This window comes from Hyaena hyaena, unplaced genomic scaffold, assembly GCF_003009895.1.
Source record: "Hyaena hyaena isolate Hyena2069 unplaced genomic scaffold, ASM300989v1 scaffold_645, whole genome shotgun sequence".
Taxonomy (NCBI): domain Eukaryota; kingdom Metazoa; phylum Chordata; class Mammalia; order Carnivora; family Hyaenidae; genus Hyaena; species Hyaena hyaena.
Window position 1 is genome coordinate 727,938 of NW_024081272.1, and position 19,297 is coordinate 747,234.

Here is a 19,297-nt window from a genome sequence, read left to right on the forward strand (position 1 = left end):
TTCCGTGACAATGAGGGTGGGTGTGATTGTTCTCCTTTGATGGATGAAAGAACAGGGGCCCAGAGAGGTTAAGTAAGCTGCTTCAGTTTAAACAGCTGATATGTGATAAAACTAGTACTATATCTGGTGGTCTTGCCTGAATGCTGGTTAACACAGGTGAAGATAAAACGCGGGGTGCGCTGATCTGTCAGTTACTTTCCCTTCGCCGTGCTGCAGATGTATTTGGCAAGTGGTTTGGCTCCTGTCACACTTGAGATCTCTACCATGTGCTGATAGGTACCTACTGTGTTGCCAAACTAAAACCAACAGCCAGGAGCACTTTTTTACAACTCTTGTAGTATATATATGTATTTAAGAAGATTCATAACATATATTTACAATTATTCCTAAATGACCAGACACCATATTGAGAAACAGGCTGAACATTCTGCAAGAGCATCTTCTGAATACTCATTCTAATAAGCGTATGAAACACATCAATACAGTCTTGGCACACTTTATCTTTGCAGGTGTCCTGGGACTCTTTTTTGCCTTTTGCTGCTCACCCCTCTCTGGATTGTTTACAAATTCATTTATAGATCTATAAGCTCCTTGAGGTGAGGACTGAGCTAGATATCTTTGAAGCTGACAGCCCTGACCCCCAGGGCCTGGCACAGGGCCGAGCACACAGCAGGCACGCAGTAACACATTTGTTGAATGTATGCACATGATTTTCACGTACTTCCATTTGGTTAAAGTAGGATTCTATTGGTAGCATTTTTCTAAAGAGTTTCAGATTTATAGTAAAACATTATCATTTCCATAGTAAACAGTATTTTTAAAAAGCGTAAGAAATACGGTAATAAATTTAATACAAACTGTGCATTATGACTATTCTTTGGTTATTTTTAACAAATTATTTGGTTTTTTGACTACAGTGAAATACTAAAAATATAAAAATGCAACTACAGAAATTAGCTTAGTCTGTAAACATAATAAACCCTGTAAACATAGATTTACTACATAATTGTGCAAGTGTAAAGAATGACTAGAAAAGGCAAGTGCTATACACTTAACTTAATTCTTCAAGGCATGTTTAGAAATACTGCTCTGTGGAGCTTTTGTTTAATGTTTAAAGAAGGAATTCTTTTCCCTTAAAGACGAAGGAGTGATGACCATGCTGATGAACCAAGAGGATATACAGGCAAGACGACAGAGTTAACACTCTTCACACTCTGCAAATTTGAACTTGCTTCACATGTTTTACAAACCACCTTGTTTAGTAAAGCTACATATTAACAAAAGCCAAATACTTTTAAAATAAAGAAGTAAACATTTTTTTTTACTAAAAAGTGAGTCAGTTGACTAAAAGTACAGGTAACACACTTCCCAAGGATTTTCCAAAAATCTGGGTGCTAAGGTGCCATACGAAGGTCTACAAAATCATAAAACAGCTGCAGGAAGCACTAAGTATATTGCAGTTTACTCAGAGTAAAGTATTCTTATCCAAATATCAGTTTTCTTTCTCAAAAAGCATCACACTTTTCACACATGACACTTATCACAAATATTTCACAGTTATCATTTCAGTAGTTTAAGAAACAACTGCCTGGCCAATACTGTAAGAGAGGTAAATGTTAAGGACAGAACTCACTATTTCCGGTGCACAGGCCTTATATTCTAGAGTGTGAACTCTAAAGATGGAGAGAAACAGTTGTATAAATGCAACACATTATTTAAAAGTGAATGAAATAATGGTAAGGCTGTCATGCTATTTCTTTGTATGCTTTTATATGATTTTCCTCCACTCTCTGGGAGGAAACCATGGCCAAGGTGTAGTAGTTCCCTGGAAAACCGTCAGTCAAGACTTTGCTTACACAAAAGCAGGAGTGAAACACTCCGATTGTTATTTGCAATCTAATCAACGCCATCAAAACCCTGAGTGTTCTCAATGGCCATCTGAAGTTTATCCCATAATTCTTCAAATGACTCATAGGGCGGCAAGTCCAAGCGATTAAAGCTGAAAGAACAGAGAGGGACTGGTTACCACGCTGACAGAGCAAGTCTCACGGCGGCAACAGTAATGCTGCTATTTGTGACCTGCTCAGCAATGCTGGAAGACATTTTATCTGGGGAGGAGGAAGATACAGGACTGGACGCTAGCCATGGATTCGTCCCAGGACTTCTTGGTGGTGTCCTGTCACAACCACCTTGACTTCCCAATGTCTGGGCTCATCTGCTATTTTAACCTCCCAAAGGGAATGTTCTAGCTTCCCATCCTTCATGCAAGGGAGGCAGTAAATGGTCAACAGTTGGGACCAGCCTCTCCAATGTTCACCTACCTGGACTTCAAGCCCAGGCCTACCTGGCAAAGACACACCTGTTCCACGGTTGGTGTTTCTGCTTTCTCCATTGCTGCTGCTGATGCAGCACAGAGTGGGCTAGACTTTCTGTACCCAGACTATCTCTTAGAGGAGCTTCGCTTTCAGAAAACTTGTTCTCTAAGGGTCTAAGAAACCACTTACCATGTATGGGCTCTTGGCAGCTTTTCAGGGGTACCCCACTGTTCAACTGTAAATGACTGTGGTCCATTTGAGCCTGTCAGGAAGAAGAGTTGCTTTGGTTTCATTTATTCTTTTTTTTTATGTTTATTTATTTTTGAGAGAGAGAGAGACAGTGTGAGTGTGGGAGGGTCAGAGAGCAAGATGGAGACACAGAATCCAAAGCAGGCTCCAGGCTCTGAGCTGTCAGCACAGAGCCTGACTTGGGGTTTGAACTTACAAACTGTGAGATTGTGACTTGAACTGAAGTTGGACACTTAACCTGAGCCGAAGTTGGAAGCCACTCAGGTACCTCTTGTTTCATTTAATCTTTATAGGAATCCCTAGAATTTCACAACTCATTTTTTCCATTGTAGAACGTAAATACACAGAGAACTTTTGCTGTTTCCTAGCTGTGTGTTTTCACATACCACCTCCTCCATAGGTACAAAGAGAAAATGAGTTATTTTCTTTCTTTTTTCAGTCCCATTGAAAATAGCTTTATTTTTTCCTGATTATATAATCTCACTGCAAGAAAATTGAAGCAATAGAGAAAAATACAATGAAGGGTATAAAAATCACGTAAAATTCCACTATTAAATCTGAAAAAGCATTAGATCATGAATCATTTTTTGCATGTGCATACATGTGGAATTTTGTGTGCACATGATGTTATCCATGCTACATTTTTGTTTTATTATGGACACTTTCAGAAATTTTTTTTCCTTGAAGTTTTCACTTAGTTCTTCCTTCCTCCAATTCTCAGCATCCTCCAAACACCCAGGTAATCCGTACTGACAACTCGATGTAAAAAACCTTTCATACTTTCCCCCATGTCTTATAATCTATCTAGTTATGTGTGTGATTGCCAGAAGCAGTACTAAAAATATTGACTATTCTCAATATTAGTTTCTCAAAAAGTATTGCTTTTCACACACCACACATCACAATTATGTTCGCAGTTAAAATTTCAGTACTTTTGTCATTGTTTTCCAAAACATGGAATCATATATATTTCCCTGCCTCTTAATTCTCTCACCTTAACAATCCACTGCAGGGGCACCTGGGTGGCTCAGTCAGTTAAGTGTCCAACTTTGGCTCAGGTCATGGTCTCACAGTTCATGAGTTTGAGCTCATGAGTTTGAGCTGTGTCAAAGGCTCAGAGCCTGGACCTGCTTCAGATTCTGTGCCTCCCTCCCTGCCTCCCCCTCCCCACTCACACTCTGTCTCTCCCTTAAAAACTAAATAAACATTTTAAAAAATCCATTGCGAAAACTTCCTCTAAGTCAACCGATATAAACCTTACACACTTTTTATTGGCTAGATGATAGTGGATTATAATATTAACATTTTGAAGCAAATGTTACTTCTTTTAGAAAATGCGTAACAATTTGAATTATATGCTAATACAACCACCTCTGGCTCCATATGTGGGATATTTCCCCCAAATTCCAAACAGTTCACGAAATCAGTGGATGGCTGTAGGCCTGGACTGCCTAAAAGAGGGGTTGTGGAGCTAGACATGGAAGTGGGTGTTTGTCCTGGCTTGGTCTTTCCCTACTGTAACTGGCTAAAATATAGGAGAAGAGAAAGGAAGAGAAGTCACGGGAAATCACTGCAAAGACAAATGCAAAGAAATCCAATTAGGCGAGGAAAGGGCACGCTGGTTAGGGGCAGAGCTCTGGTCCCTTTATTCTCACAGGGCGCAGTGGCTCTAGGCAGGGAAGTGGCAGCTGCTTAACGGGTTCTACAAACAAATATACACGAAACTTAAGGAGACCAGGCTTGCTGAGGAGGAGACCACCGTGGTGGGTGGGGGCTAGTGAGTCCATCAGACAGTGACAGCTTCCTCTTCGCATGAAAAATTTGGCTCAATAGCTGCTGAGGCAGCAGTACTGACTTGTCGTCCCAGAACAATTCCAAACTTCGTTGTTGCTCTGAGTGAGACTTTAATCTGAGCTATACCTTCTCTGAAAGATTTTCTTATTAGAATCTTTAAAAGCAAGTAAATGTCATTTCAATAAACAGACATTCACTGATTCGAGAAAAGTTGATCTACATCAGAAACAGTAGGAGTTTTTTAAATGTTTATTTATTTATGAGAGAGAGAAAGACAGAGTGAGAGCGAGCAAGCAGGGGAGGGGCAGAGAGAGAGAGGGAGGGAGAGAATCTCAAGCACTGATAGTGCAGAGCCTGACATGAGCCTCGAACTCATGAACGGTGAGATTATGACCTGAGCTGAAATCAAGAGTTGGATGCTCAACCGACACAGCCACCCAGGCGCTCTAGTAGTGTTTTTATAAAACACACTTCTAGTGCTATGAGATATATCAACTGGAAAACAGTTTGATAGGATGTGCAGAATTTCACTTTATAGAAACAGCATTAATAGTAACTATTCTGAATATTGACAGATATGTGCAGTCTCGTCCCCATTCCTGCCATTTCCTACAAGGCTGAGGAATAGTAGGCTCATGAGATTCTCTACCCTCCAATCACTACCACATATACACACAACACACACACACACACACACACACATATACCACGCACATCCGCACCACATATGCACACTTTTCCTGTGATGGAACATACAGTGGGAATCAAATTTAAAATTCAAGAATGGAGGGGTACCTGGGTGGCTCAGTCCGTAAAGTGTCCAACTTTTGGTTTTGGCTCAGGTCATGATTTGATGCTTTAAGCCTACTTGGGATTCTCTTTCTCCCTCTCTCTCTGTCCCTCCACCCATCAATATAAAAAAATATAAAATAAAACTCAAGAGTGGAAAGTAACTCAAGTCATTGTATGCTTTTTCTTTTGCTATCTGATTAGAAGGTGTGTGTATCTTCTGGCCTACTTCAGTGTATCTGATCAAATCATTTAAAGATTAATTCTTTTTATTACGCTAAATGTATAAATGATGAAGTTTGATAACTAATCAGCAATGAAAAACACAAGAGGCATCACTCCATTTTTAAGTGATCTATGCAAAATCCTTACCATATAGCTCCGCAAACCCATTCATAGGCACACGAGATGTACCAGTGACAAACTGGAGTAATCGGATTCTTTTCTCTGAATCCATCATTAGGACAGCCTGAATAAGATAAAAACAGCATTTAGGAATATCGCTGGAACAAAAGTAACAAACTGACCCTGAAGAATGTTGTCAGAACTTTTAGTATTCATGATCAGTTATAAATGTAGACCTTTCTGTTATTTAAATTTATGTTTATGGGTGACTACAAATTCCTAAAACTTCATTTCCAAGGCTACATGGTAACTCTTTAGAATGAGATCACAGCCTAATAAAGCGACAAAAATATTTTCTTGAATGTGAATCATGGCTTTTTAATTTCTTTAACGTTTTTATTTATTTTTGAGGGAGAGACAGAGCATGAGCAGGGGAAGGGCAGAGAGAGAAGGAGACAAAGAATCCAAAGCAGGTTCCAGGCTCTGAGCTGTCAGCACAGAGCCCTATGTGGGGCTCAAACTCATGAACCATGAGGACATGATCTGAGCTGAAGTCGGACGCTTAACTGACTGAGCAACTCAGGCACCCCAAAGTCATGGCTTTTTAAAATTTACATGCACTGATATTATGAGTTGCATATATATCTCTCTATTAGATGGAAAATATATTTAAAGGAGCCATGCAGGAGTCCCAGAAAATACAAGTGCTGTTAAACAGTTTCTAAGTTAATAAGGAACTAAGCACCCATTGTAGCTGTTATAGCCACTGACTACTTTCTAAACACATACTTTTCTAGAAATATGTGTGGAGTTTGGAACTCTACCCAGAAGGTAGACGTATACAGAACAACATCATTTTTGTCTTATCTATATGTAATCTACTAGTATGGTTAAATTATGATTGAATCTATTGAAAAGTAATTTATGGAAACAGAAGCTTTCAATTACCTTCCAAAACCACTGTATGACTTGATGATTTACACTGTAGCCATTTTTATACTTTGTGTGTTCTCTCCAGTCATTCACATCAACGTCTCCCAATCCACACATAAGAAGCTACATAATAAGAAAAGTCAAATTGAAGACAGGAAAAATAATGGATATTAAAATCCTGTTTTAAAGTAAGAATATTTCTTACCTCTAGCTCATTTTCATCGAAAATTTTGATGAGATCCTGTGGTATTAGTTCAAAAAATCCCTAATAGAAAGAATGTAGTTAAAAACCTGATTAGCTTCTGGGTTGTTATGGGAGAAATCCCACACACACTGATTCCTACCACTACCCAGTCATGGCTTCTTAAGTTAACCAAGATTTCAAAATTGGCAAGAAAATACATGTGCCCATGGTCTGTTCTCTCTCTCACTGATTCCTCATAACAGCTATTTTTAAACTTTCCCACATTTCCCAAGCAGCTTCCTCCTCTTCCATCCATCCTTTACAGAAGATAATTTTTATTTGAAAGAGAACATAGAGGTGTTTATGGAATTCCCTCAGCCTTCTGCATCCCCACGTATGGACCAGCACTGAAATCGATTGTGGCCTCCTTCTCACTGCAGTGGAGATAGGTGCTGCTTCCTCTCTGTGCTTCATTTGCTTCCCCAAGGGGCTCATCTCACTAAACCTCCTTCTTTTTATTAGCTCACTCCTTATGTATTTACATTTATTTAAGCCTATCTACCTTAAAAAAAAAAAAAAAGAACAAAAAAGCAAACCGTCTTTCTTGTCTTTACTGCCAAATTATTAAACATTACTGAACCCACCTGCTCAGCCCCGTCCCTGCCTCCACCCACTGTGGTCTGACCTCTCTGCCACTGTTTCCCTGACGCTGTCCTGGAAACAGTCAAAGACATCTCTGGGGCTAACTCTGATAAACACTTTCTAGTTCTGTATCTTGTTTGACTTATCCACACTATGATATTGTTGAACACACCTTTGTTCTTGAAACTCTGGCTGCTGTTGACGGTTTTTCTCTTGTGTCTCTGTCTGCATTTGCTAATTTGCTTTCAAATCTTCTTTTCTTTCTTTTTCATTTTTTTTTAAAGCAATGTCTGGTACAATTGAATTAGTCTACATGTCTAGGATTATGACCCTGATATTGGTGGTTTTTTTTTTTTAAGTTTACTTATTTTGAGAGAGAGAGAGAGACAGACAGACGGACAGACAACAGGGGAGGGGCAGAGAGAGAGTCCCAAGCAGGTTCTGTGCTGACAAAGCCAGACTCAAAGCTTGATCACGACCTGAGCTGAGATCAAGAGTCTGACACTTAACCAACGGAGCCACCCAGGCACCTGAAGTCTCCTTTTCTACTGCTCAATCCTTCAATGTTGGTGTTTCCCCATCTCCACAGTGGCCATCTACTTTCACTGTTCTTACCATTCTTTCCAATTTCCCACCTTACCTAGTCCACAGTCCAATGCATGTAAGCAGATGATTTCCAAATCCATGCTGCCCAACGGATCTCTATCCTTTAAAGCACCCTAAGCTACAGTTCTCCCTTCGGAATGCCATTCAAGTACATACGTGGCCACCACCGCTACCATAGCTCCTGCCTTCCTTTTTCTCACCTGTATCACTGTAGCGCCTTCCCATCTGGCCCTGTTGCTAGTCTTGTCCACCTCTCATTCTCTACCCACCACTTCTAGAATGATCTCAAATGTATACTGAATCCTGCTGTTTTACTGTAAAATGGCCTTTAATGCCACCTTCCTTCCCCTAACTAGCCTTCCACAAACCCCCCAAATTCCATCTTTGTTTCCAATTGAGCAAAAAGACCCTTTGTAACCTGCTTCTGCTCAGCTTTCCTGCTTAGTTTTTCCTCCTGCATCATCTCACCAGTGTATGTATGAATTAATGGCATTTTCTCTAACATGTGCACAGTCTATCTTATTGCCAGACTACACGTGCCATACATTGTGCTTAGAACTGTATTGACTTCTTCCACGTTGCTGGCTGGTTCCTCTAAGCTTTCCCTGTCCCTTCCTGCACCTCCCCTGGCCCTTTTCCAGCTCTCCTCTGTGCTTACCAAGCACTTCAGGCTTGCCTCTGTCCATTTCACTCCAGATGTGCTGCCCCCTAAAGCAGGACCTATGTCTTTCTGCCTCATGCAGTACCAGATACATAGCGAGTGCTCAATACTGAATAAATAAAAAAATATGTGATGAATATGTAACAGAAGATTTTAAGTTAGCTTAAGAGAAGGGTGCGCTGGGGGCACCTGGGTGGATTAGTCGGTTAAGCATCCGACTTCCGCTTAGGTCATGATCTCGCGGTTCGTGGGTTCGAGCCCCGCATCGGGCTCTGTGCTGACTGCCAGCTCAGAGCCTGGAGCCTATTTCAGAGTCTGTGTCCCTCTCTCTCTGACCCTCCCCTGCTCACGCTGTCTCTCTCTCTCTCCTAGAAATAAATAAAAAATATTTAAAAAAAATAAAAAAGAGAAGGGTGCGCTGACAATAGCCTAAATGTCCACTAAGAGGGGACGTTTAAATAACTTATGAATTTACATTATGAATAAAATGCAGTCCCAAGCACAAGCAAGGGTAGTTATGCATCTTGATATGTAAAAATCTCCATAAATATTTGAGAAGAAAGTAAGTCACAAACCAACATGTATAGTGTGATCCCATGTAGGAAAATAGGCAGCATATTCCACTATTCCTACAGCACTTTTTTTTTTAATGTTTATTTTTGAGAGAGAGAGAGAGAGTGAGCAGGGGAGGAGCAGAGAGAGAGAGGGAGTATCCAAAACAGGTTCCATGTTGTCACTGCAGAGCCTGATGTGGGGCTCGAACTCATAAACCATGAGATCCTGACCTGAGCTAAAGTCAGATGCTTAAGCTATTGAGCCACCCAGGTGCCCCTCCTTATCCTTGACCCTTGTTCACCTAAGATTACTTAAGATGCAGCAGTCATGACTGGGAAAAGATGAGAAGCAGGGGTGGACATGAAGAGGGATTGTTAATGGTAACCCTATGGACTTTTTGAATGACTGAGTTTGAACACTGAATATGTATTCATTTAAATATTTTAATATTAAAATTTGTTTTCAAAAGCCAGTTATCTATTAATTCTTCTCAGACATGGTTGGCCCCAATACTTGAAACTTCTGAATTGTACTTTGAAATTACAGAAGAACAAGCGAAAGTAAATGAATACCTCTTTAAAAGCAGCCATTTGCTTCTGGATTCGGTTTACAAATCGCCACTGTATTACAAGACTAAAAAGAAACAAAACATTTCATTTCTCATTCACATGAACCAAGAAAAAAACTTAAGGTATATTTATTCCAGTTGGAAACAAAAAAATAATGGCTAGGTAAGCCCAAGGCAACAAAATGAATATGAGTGGATAAGCATGGCATTGTTACAGAAAGAGAAAAAAGAACACTGAAACTCCGGTGATGAAGAAAGAGAAAGAAGATACAAAAAGGTCCCTCCCACAAAGAACTACAAAGTTATTTAAAGTATTTGCTAAATATAATAAAATACTAACAAAATACTTACTAAATATATTCCTTTTTGTTCTTGTTGGTGACAACTATTTCTGATCCACCAATTTTCAACTCATGTTGATGTGTCTAAAATTAAGCATGATATCTTGATATATTATTTTAGTGAAAAAAATAGAATATACATATTATAGTTATACCAGAAACCTGGTGTTTTAAATTAAATCCATTCACAAGCTAAGAAAACTTAAAATATTAGTTTTACTAAAATAAACATGGAATGAGTCAAATGTCAAAGAAAGCAGAAATTCTTGCTGAGACAGCTTTGTTACTGGAAAATAAATTTAAAAATAGAGCACAGAAATGTGTTGAGGATGTGATTTAGCTTCTAAAGTTATAACATTTGTTTCAAAATTTATGAACAATTTTAATTAATCAAAATTTACAAACCTGTCCAAAAAGTTCTTCATCTATGACAAACCTGAGGTCCAATTCTGTTGGATCATTTTCAAGAATCCATCTTAGTGAGTTGTAATATTCACTATCCTAGATGGAGACATCACATATTTAAAATGTGTACATAAAAAGAAAACCCGTAAACCTGGAAACAAAGTATGCTGAGGGTTTGAATACTTGGACAAAAGATGAAGTCAGTAGGACATTTTTCCTATACACACAAGTATTATAAAAAGAACACAGTGGCTAGTAATATGAGAGTAAAAATGCATAAATCAATAGAATGGTGACTGCTTTAAATTTTTTTTTAAGTTTATTTAATTTGAGAGAGGGACAGCATGAGCAGGGGAGGGGCAGAGAGGGAGGAGAGGGAGAAAGAAACCCAAGCAAGCAAGCACTGTCTGCATGGAGCCTGATGTGGGGCTCAAACTCACAAATGGTGAGATCATGACCTGAGCAGAAATTGAGAGTCAGGCTCTTAACCGAATGAGCCACCCAGGTGCCTCTGAGTGATGCTTAGTTTGAAAGTTTGGAAATCTTTTTCTATATAGCAGAAGTGGAGGGACAGATTTTATTATCCAGTTGAAGCATCAAAAAAATAGTTCATTTTTCAATGAATATTAACTTCCATGGATACCCAGGAGCACTTAGCACCTTTCTCATATGGCCAATTGAGAGTCTGTTTAAGAAGCTATGAGCAGGTTGTTATGTATACCTAGCCCAAGTTAAAGAAACATCTCAAATTAAATACAGAACCTCAATTACACAACTCAAATAACTGTGAAATCTTATGATTCATAAAGAATTATACTGCCCACATTGGCAATGTATCCCAAGAAAGGAATAAAAAATATACTTGGTACTCAAGAAGAGATCTTGGAATCCATGTGTACACACAGTATATGAGGCTATTCAGTACAGATAGCAGGGCTATAGTCAGGTATTTAATCCTTAGGTTTCCATTTCTTTGTAGTGGCCTAACCACAAGGCCTTGCCTTTGGGCTGCCATTTTGAAAACATATGCCATTTATCATAAAAGATCACAATTCAAATGTTGATGCAAGAGATACATAAACATGTTGTATAGCACACTGAAGTAATTAGGGAGAAGTTTACTGATATTGTAACATTCTTTGAGATGCATCAGAAAAAGAAATGGATTGATGGACACATGGGTGAACTGTGGACTAATGTGTAATAAAGTAATCACAGAAAACCCAAGTACGGAATCTTAGTGGTGGAGACACATATGTCTACTACAAAAAAATTTTTTAAATGTTCATTTATTTTTGAGAGAGAGAAAGAGGGAGAAAGAGAGAGCAAGCTTGAGCAGCAGAGGGGCAGAGAGAGGGGGACAGAGGATCTGAAGCAGGCTGTGTACTGACAGCAGTGAGCATGATGTGGGGATCGAACTCAGGAAATGTGAGATCATGACCTGAGATGAAGTCAGACGCTCAACCAACTGAGCCACCCAGGTGCCCCTGTCCACTATAAAATTTTTAAAACTCTATTATGTGTTAGAAGATATTCATAATAGAATGTTGGGGAAAATGTTTGTTTGTAATTCAGAACATGATAATCTATTAATTTCTTCATCATTAAATTCTAACTTTTTTATTAAAAAATTTTTTTTAATGTTTATTTATTTTTGAGAGAAAGACAAAACACAGCATGCGAGCAGGGGAGGAGCAGAAATAGAGGGAGACCAAGAATCTGAAGCAGGCTCCAGGCTCTGAGCTGTTAGCACAGAGCTCGACATGGGGCTCGAACCTACACACTGTGAGATTATGACTTGAGCTGAAGTCAGATGCTTAACTGACTGAGTCACCCAGGTGCCCCTAAATTCTAACTTTAAAATAACCAGTTGCTTGTTAGATTATACTTTCTCTACATTATAAGTGAAAAAGACATACCACTGATTCCATATCGTGAAGTGTTATTGGTTTGTGTAGCATCATCTTGTAAAATGGGCGGATGAAAAAACCTTTCAAAAAATCAAATATATTGAAAATGATTACCAAATGAAAGAAATAAGATAATTTTACTTAAAAAAAAGTTTTATGCTTAATACTAACCATCCAACAGTTTGCCATGATAAACCGCCATTCCTGCTACCCGGCCAATAAACTTGAAGTAAGAGAGGTGATCCTCATTACACAATCCCGAGTTTGGATTTATCTGTAGGGTATAATTATCCCTGTAAAGACAACCACATTTAAAGGCTCCTTTCCACACTTCATATAAAAGTTTTAATACAACAAATAATTACAAATTAGCTCTGTTTTTGGAGTTGTTTACCTCTATTAGAACCACATTACACCACTGGATTTAATGGTTTTAAAAATAGTCACTTCTGTCAAAAGTAGAAACAACCCAAATGTTCATCAATAGATGAATGGATACATAAAATGTGGTATTCCTCTCACATAATATGCCTCAAAAAGGAAGAAAACATGCTATGCCACGGATGAACCTTGAAGGCATTATGCTGATGAATTAAGTCAGTTATAAAAGTAAAAATACTGTATGATTCCACTCATATGAAGTATCCAGAGTAGTCAAATTCATAGAGACAGAGGCAGAATGGTGACGGCCAGGGAACAAGGGAATTAGTGTTTAATGGGTACAGTTTCAGTCTGGGATGATGAAAAAGTTCTGGAGATGGATGATGGTGACAATTGCACAACATTGTGAATGCACTTGATGCCACTGAACTGCACATTTAAAATGGTTAAAAAAAGGGGCGCCTGGGTGGCTTAGTCGGTTAAGCGTCTGACTTTTGCTTAGGTCATGATCTCACGGTTCGTGGGTTCGAGCCCCGCGTCGGGCTCTGTGCTGACTGCCAGCTCAGAGCCTGGAGCCTGTTTCAGTCTGTGACTCCCTCTCTCTCTGACCCTCCCTCCCCTGCTCACGCTGTCTCTCTCTCTCTCCTAGAAATAAATAAAACATTAAAAAAAATAAAATGGTTAAAATGGTAAATTTTATGTTATGCATATTTTACCACAATTTTTTAAAAAGTTGTTTCTGAAACAACATTAGTTATAGTCTCCCCTTTCTGGAACATTATAACACACATTTCTTTGCATCATAGAAATCGTTGTGACTTTCATTTTTTTTTTTTAAATTATATTTTAGGGAGAACGCGAGCAGGGGACAGGAGCAGAGAGAGAGGGAGAATCCCATGCAGGCTACATGCACAGTGCAGAGCCTGACGCGGGGCCCTATCCCACGATCCCGGGATCATGACCTGAGCTGAAGTCAAGAGTTGGATGCTCAACTAACTGAACCACCCAGGCATCCCAACTCTTTGTTGCTTTCAAAACAGTGATTTTTTTTCTGCATACAGTCATTGTGAAGATACTTACGTAGCAGAATATTCAAACAACCCATAATAAGGGTTAAACATTTCCTTTGAGATCAGGAAGAACCATTCTCTGGCCACTCCTCCATAATCTAATCCCTTTTCACCATCGAACTCAATCCACAGTCGAGCCTTGAGGAAATCCGCTCTCTTGACACCCATAATTCTCCGGTAAGAGTCCTCAAGGACAGTTGCACGGCGAAGTTTCATTTCGAATTTGTTTGGAATGTCATTCTGAAAACCCAGAAAAAAGAGACTTACAGTTTACATCAATTCAACATGATGGCAAATGTATTTCTCATGGAAGTTACAAAAATCATTGTGTTCTACCCTGTGCCCAAGACCCTTTTCTAAGGAACACGTGATTAGAAATACTGCCTCATATTTCCTTTATGGTATAAAAGAATTCACATACTTTTCTCTCATCACATAAAAATATAGATTTTTGATTTTTATACTGGAAGAAGCAGTTACTGATAGTGGCAATAACGCTCACATTGAAGGCATTTCACGAGCAGTCATTTCTATATTAAGTTCCAAACCATCCGGTGACCTACAGTCTAGCCAATGCCTGCTGTTTGCTGCCTGCCTGATGGTTCAGGGTTTTTCCCAACCTCCACCTTTCTTCCTCAGAGCCTCTTCTGCTGTACTCATTAATAGGCACTAACATTCACAGACTGTCCCAGGCACGGTTCCCAGCATTTTAATGGGTTAATTCATTTACTCCTCATAACAACACAATGAAGAAGCTATTAATATAACCTCCATTTTATGGATGAAGAAACTGAAGACGGAAGTTAAGAAAGTCTTAGCTCTCAAGTTTCTGCTGTCTCACTGATTTTTTAATACCTCCTTTGCTTATGCTACAAATGTATTTAACTATGCTTTTAGGCAGATCTTATTGTAAATTTTATAAAAAGATGTATGAATATTTTATTCTTGAGTGCTTTGTGAACAATGTTCGGTGGAAACCAGTAAGAGAAAATTCTGTCACTTCAAAAAGAGGGAAGAGGGTTAATTCCAAGGAAAAACAAATCAATCTCACTCTTAATATATTTAGGGAAAACAGAAAGCCCTACAGAAACATAGCAATATAAGCAGTTTTTACAAGCACTATAAGCATAATACAGGCAGTTTCCTCTGCTGCTTAATCATTTAAAAGTAAAGGCAAGATTAGAGAAAAACAATTTGAGACTAGACACAGGCATCCTGTGCAGCCAAGCATTTACTGAGGGCCTGCTCTGGGCCAGGCTGTAGGCTAGGTAGCTCTGGCAATGGGGATGGTAGGTAAAGGGAATAAAACTGTGGTATAAGATATGATTCCTTCCTCAAAGAGTTCATAATCCAATTTGTGTGTGAGAAATAAATGTAAATATTACTAATCCTGAGACTTGCAAGAGTAAGAAAATTGCTAATAATAAAGATATAAGCCATGTTCTGTGGGACCTAAAAGACTGAGCTATATTATTTGCAAGTGAGGTGATCCAGGAGGCTTTAAGAGCACATCCTGACTGGGGGGAGAGGGAGGAAGTCCTGAGGAGCAGCAGGCCAAGGGAAGAGCACACAGGGGGGATTCATGTATTTAGCAAGAGAGAGCAGAAAGGAGGGAAGGCGTTGCTGTGAGAAGAGAAGGTGAAAAATGGTGTGGGACCAGAGGGTAGGAATGGTGAATGCTGACTGGGAAGAGCTGCTGAGTAAGGGGCTGCAAGATCAGATTGCTCTCAGAGGCTGATGGGGTCGAGTAACAGGTGGTTTTAAAAGGAGAGATAAGGAGTGCGTGGGTGGCTCAGTGGGTTAAGCATTGACTCTTGATTTCAACTGAGGTCATGATCTCATAGTTCGTGAGTTCAAGCCCCACACTGGGCTATATACTGATACCAAAGAACGTGCTTGGGATTCTTTCTTCCCCCAACTCTCCACCTCTCCCCCACTCAAGCTGGTGTGCTCTCTCTCAAAATAAGTAAACTTAAAAAAAGGTTTTTTAATAAAATAAAAGGAGAGACAAGAGGCACACCAGTCAGTTAAGGGCCCTGAAATAGACCATGTGAGAGAGGGATGGCAATGGAAGACACAGATGGAGCGACTTCCTTGTTTGGGCTGAGTAGTGGACCAGGGTGTGGATGCTGGGGTCAGGGTCCCGGTGTTCAAATCCCAGCTCCATTTCACATTTCTTTTCTAAGGCTTAATTTCCTCATCTGTAAATTGAGACAATAATAATAGTCACCCCATGGAGCTGTTTCAGAACTCAATGGGATAACGCATTTCATGTTATTTCATGTATTACTTGGTATCGGGCAAATGGTGAGCTCAGCCATCCTTGTTCCTCACTAATGAGATGGTAAGAAGAAAAGGTTAAGGAGAACTCAGGGCTTTGTAGCGATGGTTTTTAAACATTTTTATATGTCTTGGTGTTCTGCTCTTTTGCTGTAATATGTCTGATACAGATTTTATTTTGTAAATCCTACTAGGGACTTTTTGATAAACTAAGGATGTAGGTTCTTAGCCTCTTCCTCATGCTCTTGAGTCTCTCCTTCTGGAACAACTCCATGTTTCTTAATCTTTCTTTCATTTTTTAAAATCTCTTTATACACCTTTGTTGTATTCTGGGTAACTTTCTCTCTTAATCACCTATATATGTAATTTTGATCAAGAACATGGACTATGGAGCAAGACCACTTGTCCAGCTTTGCCACTAATTACCACAGGACTTGATCACATTACCAAATCTCTCTGTGCCTCAGTTTCTTCACCTACAAAATGTGATAACAGTCTCTTCCTTATACAGTTAGTATAGATTCTACATCAGTACATGTAACTTGCTAAGAAGAATGTCTGATTTGCAGTGAGAACTTAATAAGTATTACCGCTTTCATTGCGGTTTCTGTGTTCTGTGACCTGTTTATGAAGGTATGTTCCATATCTCCTGCTGCCTGGAAGACTTCAACAGTTAGATACTGTAACATGCTTGTAAGAGTTCAGAGTGGCAAGTGGAGACGCTAGTGCTTCTATTCTAACAGCATATTTTCATTAAGAGTGAGAATATTTAGGGTTCTGAGCCTGAGTAGCTCAGTCGGTTAAGTGTCTGACTTCAGCTCAGGTCATAATCTCGAGGTCTGTAAGTTTGAGCCCTGCGTCTGGCTCTGTGCTGATAGCTGGGAGCCTGGATCCTGCTTCAGATTCTGTGTTTCCCTCTCTCTGTCCTTCGTCTGCTCACGCTCTGTCTCTCTGTCTTTCAAAAATAAATAAATGTTTAAAAAATATTTTAAAAAGTTAAAATATTTACCAGAACAATAGATCAACAAACTGTTAATATCCCAAAGAATTTTAAGTAGAAGACAAATTTCCAGGAGCAATTTTTATACAGTTATTATTGAGGCTGAGTTTAAAAAGTTGCTGATATTTTAGGCTTTCATTAAGGTACAAGATATTTTCACTAAACAACTATTGTATTTCATTCTTTGTTAAGTTTTGGATGAAAAAAATCTGTGGTAGCAGACCCACCATCTTGAATCTTTGGAAAAGCAAGCTTCCGGCTTAGAATGCAAGAAAAGTGTAACCCAATATAGCCACCTAGTGGTACTATTCCTAAACTGCAGGGAAAGGGGGAAAGTATGAGCAAATTAGAAAGGCATTGCAAAACGGTCATCACCAACAGAAATGAAATAGATGGGCAGATGATGAGTGTAGTTCCAAACATTAAATTTGTGGTGATAGAAAAAAAGTAAAGTATACTGAACATATCTGATAAGAGGAGACCAGCAACAAGAGCACTGTGACAATCACAGTTGTATTTTCAGATTTTGAAAAGATATGATATATTTGAAGTTGTAAGGAATGAATAACAGTGACTGGAAAACACAGTCCAAGCAGAAAAGGAATCTAGAGAGTCATCCTACATAATCAGAGATCAGGCTGGGGGATCATCTCCTGAACTGCTCTTCCTCATATTTAAGCCCAAGCTCCACAAACCCTACTAGGAAACCAGATCAGAGCTCTTTAAAAGCAAACTTGAAAAGACTTGTTCTATATTACAAGGTATCTTGGAAAATAAGGAAAGACACAATATACAATATAATTGTGGTCTCTAATGATATGTAACATTGAGTGGTCAAGAAAAAGCAAACATTCCCCACAAGAAACTATTCAAAGTTGTTAAAATAGAGAATAAATTCTCTACTTTTACTTTTATTTTTTTTTTAATGTTTTTTATTTATTTCTAGGAGAGAGAGAGAAAGACAGCGCGAGCAGGGGAGGGTCAGAGAGAGAGGGAGTCACAGACTGAAACAGGCTCCAGGCTCTGAGCTGGCAGTCAGCACAGAGCCCGAAGCGGGGCTCGAACCCACGAACCGCGAGATCATGACCTAAGCGAAAGTTGGACGCTTAACCGACTAAGCCACCCAGGCGCCTCTCTACTTTTACTTTGAAACATGCATTTCCCACACTTTCAGTCTATAGACCAATCATTCCTAAGAACAATATAAATATAACTAACCTGCTTCTTCAACTTTCTTCGGAAGAACTCATACTTTCTTTTGTAATCCCTGGAGTAGGGCACGGCCTTGAGTTGAAAATTTTGGAAAAATAAAGAAGGTTTAGGTTGTTTTTATTCTGGAACAATTTTTAAAGTTCCCCTCTGGATATTTTATGAACATAAGTTAAAGGCATTAAAAGAGAATATTTGGAAAGAAAAGTTTAATTTGCAGAAAAACAAATACAAAACTTAAAATTTTTTAATTTCTCTGTTTAAGATTAAATTGTATTCAGCAATTCCCATGGCTGTAATTTTCATCATGCAATATTCTTGAAATGCAAAAAGCCAGAAACAGGAAATTTCTTCCAAGTAGAGAAATATTAGAAATGAAAATTTCCATTTCTAAAGAGAACTTCAAAGTGATTTCTCCTTTAAGGGAGCAATTTGAAAAATGTATTTTTTCCTTGAACTCTGAGGAGTTGCCTTTTTTACCCATTATTTTAAAAGACTAAACATGGAGACTAAAGAGTAATCTGAAAGAACTGGATCTTCAATTACATTTGTTTTTGTGAATTAGAAAATAATTAAAATCTCAAAAACTAAAAATGGAACAAGTAGCTGTATAAAAGAAAATGACTCTCCTATCATTAAACTGACTCAAGAGCAGTATAAACATTATACACAATAATATTTATACTTAAATGTGAGTATTTTACAGGCCAGCATTTATAGTAATTTCTACCAAAAAGTTCAACACATGCCCCTGGAGTTGACAGGATGCTGTCTACTTTCTCCTCTGGTACATTCTTGGCTCCTCTCTGATCTGCTGAGGATTGCCAAAATTCTCTTTCAGGCAGAAGCAAGTACCAGCCTGAGGACAGGGGCCCACTGCCTTGGCATTTGGCTACCTGGCTCACTAGTCTCCTAAAGCTATTGCAAGCATAAGGACAAGGAGTTTATACCTCTTTTCAATCCATTGAGACCTTGAGTGGGGGTAGTGGGAGAAAACAGAATTGCAGACATGCCTTCCTCTCAAAGTCTGTGGGATTATACCCTTGACCATTCACACTTG

General features: G+C 39.0%; 1 protein-coding gene across 7 annotated transcripts in view; it reads right to left on the reverse strand.

Moving 5' to 3' along the window:
• Nucleotides 1–1,300: 1,300 nt before the first annotated feature.
• Nucleotides 1,301–19,297, reverse strand: part of NEDD4 (NEDD4 E3 ubiquitin protein ligase) — a 136,840-nt gene continuing 118,843 nt past the window's right edge. For all 7 annotated transcript variants that reach the window (XM_039216563.1, XM_039216566.1, XM_039216565.1 and 4 more), the window contains 12 exons: nucleotides 18,247–18,312; nucleotides 13,759–13,988; nucleotides 12,469–12,590; nucleotides 12,307–12,377; nucleotides 10,388–10,483; nucleotides 9,993–10,066; nucleotides 9,646–9,706; nucleotides 6,631–6,690; nucleotides 6,441–6,548; nucleotides 5,520–5,616; nucleotides 2,505–2,577; nucleotides 1,301–1,999 (listed from right to left, as the gene is read on the reverse strand). In XM_039216563.1, the coding sequence (XP_039072494.1) occupies nucleotides 1,897–1,999; nucleotides 2,505–2,577; nucleotides 5,520–5,616; nucleotides 6,441–6,548; nucleotides 6,631–6,690; nucleotides 9,646–9,706; nucleotides 9,993–10,066; nucleotides 10,388–10,483; nucleotides 12,307–12,377; nucleotides 12,469–12,590; nucleotides 13,759–13,988; nucleotides 18,247–18,312 (1,161 nt within the window). In that variant the 3' untranslated portion in view covers nucleotides 1,301–1,896. The remainder of the gene's footprint in view (nucleotides 2,000–2,504; nucleotides 2,578–5,519; nucleotides 5,617–6,440; nucleotides 6,549–6,630; nucleotides 6,691–9,645; nucleotides 9,707–9,992; nucleotides 10,067–10,387; nucleotides 10,484–12,306; nucleotides 12,378–12,468; nucleotides 12,591–13,758; nucleotides 13,989–18,246; nucleotides 18,313–19,297) is intronic.